Source organism: Pundamilia nyererei, unplaced genomic scaffold, assembly GCF_000239375.1.
Source record: "Pundamilia nyererei isolate P.nyererei 1_Seehausen unplaced genomic scaffold, PunNye1.0 scaffold00098, whole genome shotgun sequence".
Lineage (NCBI taxonomy): Eukaryota > Metazoa > Chordata > Actinopteri > Cichliformes > Cichlidae > Pundamilia > Pundamilia nyererei.
In genome coordinates this window covers 1325483-1329280 of record NW_005187499.1, presented here as the reverse complement: position 1 = coordinate 1329280, position 3798 = coordinate 1325483, and the positions used below count along the sequence as shown (strand labels likewise).

Below are 3798 nucleotides of genomic sequence, written 5' to 3'. Positions count from 1 at the left end.
GTGCAGGCAGGAATCTATTGGCTTTTACTGATGGACAACTATGCTGCCAGTTTCTCTTTGGTCATCATCTCATGCATCATGTGCATCTGCATCATGTATATTTACGGTAAGGAGGGAAAAAGAGTGAACATGGTGCACTTTCTAAGTGTGGTAGTTCAATTTTACAAATATGTAATCACACAGGCACAAACTGAAACACACCTAAATAAGTGTTCAAGCTGATCTCAGATATATGACCAACACTCAGTGGATGATGGAAAAAGGTCTAATTTACTTATGGATCCAAGTTATAGATGAGTAGCAGGAACAGTGGGGTGTCATTCAGAATATGAACAGGAGAGATAGTGATACCACAGTGGACCATACCCACAGTGAAACCTGGTAGTAGGTGTTGTGCATTTTGCCTACTCAGGAATAGGACACCTGCGCTGATTAATAATAATAATAATGGATTGTATTTATATAGTGCTTTTGGAGGCCCTCAAAGCGCTTTACAATTCCACTATTCATTCACTCTCACATTCACACACTGGTGGAGGCAAGCTACAGTTGTAGCCGCAGCTGCCCTGGGGCAGACTGACAGAAGCGAGGCTGCCATATCGTGCCATCGGCCCCTCTGGCCAACACTAGTAGGCCAACGACCAAGACAGACAGAGCAGGGGATCAAACTGGCAACCTTCTGGTTACAAGATGAGCTTCCCAACCCCCTGAACCCCCTGATTCAACTCCACACTGGCCACGGGTCACTCCATCCAAGTATCACTCCATCCTTTATAGATGGCTTTGTTCTCCATCTGTGTGTAGAAGGGGTCATGGTTCAGTATGAGCCCAAATACACCAAAGGGCTTTGAAAGAACTCCTTAAACAACTAATTCAACAGTTACCTGACCTTTATCCCTATGACTCACCATTTATAGACAGTATCAAAGACGGACGTGGTCACTGTGATGTCACCCAGTGGTTTTGGACTCCATAGTTTGAAGTGCTAAGTTAACAGACCTAATAAAAACTAGAATACCACTTACCACAGCGAGTCATAATATTAGTCACATAATCCAGTACAAGTAATCAAAGCTGATGATGACGACGAATGCTGGGTTTTTGTTCCTTTGCAGGCCACAGGAACTACTTCAAAGATGTAGAGATGATGCTGGGCTTCCCTCCTCCTCTCTTCTTCAAAGTCTGCTGGAGATTCATCTCGCCTGTGATTATCTCTGTAAGTGAACACACACAAGCACACTGATCTAAGACCAGACATAGTGACGAAATAGCTTGTCAGTATTTTGCATAGTCTGCAGGATGTTGAGTGGAAGGTTCTCAACTTCCCTGACGCATTGTTATGGACCCGACCTACATTTGAGCTGCCATCAGTGCTAATCTTTTTGGCTTTGTTTCCAGTTAAAACCTCCAAAAGCAAAGCTTTCTGACTGGGAAATGGACACATGCAGCTGATATCAATGGTATTTCCCAAGCAGGCGTATTAGTCCACTAAGCTGCTGGACTAACCAAGAAATTCATTGTTGTGGCTTACTGGTCATTTTCCTCTCTCTTTCATTTCTTTTGCACAGAGTGCTGCCCCAATCATCTGCAACTTTTAAATAAAGCTGTCAACGGTGGTTTCACCTGCACTGGCTTAATTTTCATGCTTTTACCCACCCATGTGACATATGTCTTTATTACTGTGTTATACATGCATTTTGCACACATTCAGGCTCTTTCTATTCTCTCTTTGTCCCTGCAGTTCATCCTGATCTTCACAGTGATCCAGTACAAACCCATTACTTACAATGACTACGTGTATCCCGGCTGGTCCTTGGCTATTGGCTTTGCCATGGCTCTGTCCTCGGTGGTCTGCATACCCATCTACGCCCTCTACAAGATCTCAAAGTCACCAGGAGCTACCTTTAGAGAGGTACAGCTTCCCCCGAAAGTCTCCTCTCCATTCAGCTGACATAAACAGCTCTATAGTTCAATACAAAAGGCTAAATTTCCCTCTGAAGCATTTAAACAAATTTTCAAAAAAGTCAACGTGTTAAAACATTTTTGCATGCAAGAGCTGCACTACAAATTAAAGCACTTAAAGTTTTAACATCGTCTGAGCAACTGAAAAGCTCTCAACTGCATATCAGCTGAAGTATGTTTGCCGAATAATGGAAAGAGCTCTTTCCATAATTCAATTGCCCGTTTGCATTACGTAAGCTCTAAAAGCAGACGAACTATTAGTTTACACCATAAACGACGTTTAAATATCAATCCAAGCATCTCTGCTTTTGGCAAATTAGTTTGAGGAGGAAAGAATTTGTTGCTGGTGTCAGATAGTGATGAGGTCACTTGAACTGCCGGTTGAAATTTTATGATCCTTATTGCCGATAGCTACACTAGGAGGGAAAAGCTGGTTGTCATAGAGACTGGGAAAACAGAGGAAGGACCACATGTGTTAAGTCTTCGTTTGGGGTAGAGAGCCTAAATGCAAACATTGCAGCAAACAGGCAGGTAACAATGAACAAAACTGAAAAAGCAAGAAGATATGACGAGATATAAACAGAAAAATATGACCTCACAGTGAATACATGGCTAGCTTCCTTCTCGTTCTTTCTCCTTCTCTCTCTGCATGTCTGAGTCTGGCTCACTTCCTGTTAAAGGGAAGTTCTTCCTCCCCACTATCGTCAAGCATTTTCTCACAGGGGAATTTTTGGTCTACTGATGTTCTCTCTCTAATACTGCACCACCCTTACCTTACAATATAAAATGCCTGGAAATTATTATTATTGTGAACTTTTTTTAAACTTTTTTTTTTAAAAAGGAACAAGAATAACAAAAAACCCACACACATGAAAATGAGCAGGCCATAACAGTTCACTTTTTTATACAATCTTTGGAGGACATTGTAACCACACTGATGCCACATGTTTGGTTTTATAAAGACCACAAGTGCTGCAGAACTGTTAATAACAAATGGGAGAAAGTATAGAAAGTATAATGTGTGTCAGCACAAAGCTGCCCTGCTGTTGGAATGCTGCAATTTCTGACAATTAGACAGGCCATAAATCTTGTTTAAGAGATGTGAATGTGCAATGGCAGCTGCTAAATTATCAGATGAACTAAAAAGCATGGAGGGAAAATGAAAGTTAAGTGGAGTTTAGTCACAGTGGTTATGTGTGGGAGCAGCTGAAGAAAGGAAAGCGTCACTTAATGAAAACCTAATTTGACTTCATAAGTCTTGATGTTTCTGCTCTAAAAGGCGCGTCTGTCTTTCTCTCTCAGAGGTTGAAGGCAGCGTGCCGAGCGCATCCAAAGTGGGGTCCTGCCCTCCAGGAGCACCGGACAGGCCGCTACGCCCCTATGGCCTCCGAAGACACTGTGGAGGCCCGTCCCTTAAAGGAGAGGGATGAGCTGAAGGAAGAACAAAAGGAGAAGGAGAAGGAGGAGGGAAAGGAGAAGGAGAGGAAGGATGAGATTAGCCTCACCATCCAGGGAAGCAACGGCTCCACCAACACACACAACAACCCCAACCCCAGCGCATAGACGGCACTCCGCTCTATCGGCATCAGGGGGCAAAAGCCTCACACCTTTCCCTTTTCCTCCCTTCTCCTTCATCCTCAACCCCACTTTCCCACAGTCCTCTGTGGGGGAGATCCCATTCACTGGAGACCTTTACATATTGTAAGGGCTTATTATATCTATCCTAACCTCTTCTATCTATCTGTGTGTTGTCTCCACATAAGTGCAGAAAAACAAAATGAAAGGAAGAAAAAAAGAAAAATTGGCTCATCACCCAAAAGGTTTGTGCGTATGGCA

General features: G+C 43.0%; 1 protein-coding gene across 2 annotated transcripts in view; it reads left to right on the top strand.

Annotated features, from left to right (window-relative positions):
- slc6a9 (solute carrier family 6 member 9) overlaps positions 1-3792 on the top strand; it is a 73505-nt gene extending 69713 nt beyond the window's left edge. For both annotated transcript variants that reach the window (XM_005740247.2, XM_005740248.2), the window contains 4 exons: positions 7-106; positions 1116-1216; positions 1742-1912; positions 3265-3792. In XM_005740247.2, coding sequence (XP_005740304.1) covers positions 7-106; positions 1116-1216; positions 1742-1912; positions 3265-3525 — 633 coding nt within the window. In that variant the 3' untranslated portion in view covers positions 3526-3792. The remainder of the gene's footprint in view (positions 1-6; positions 107-1115; positions 1217-1741; positions 1913-3264) is intronic.
- The last annotated feature ends 6 nt before the right edge of the window (positions 3793-3798 follow it).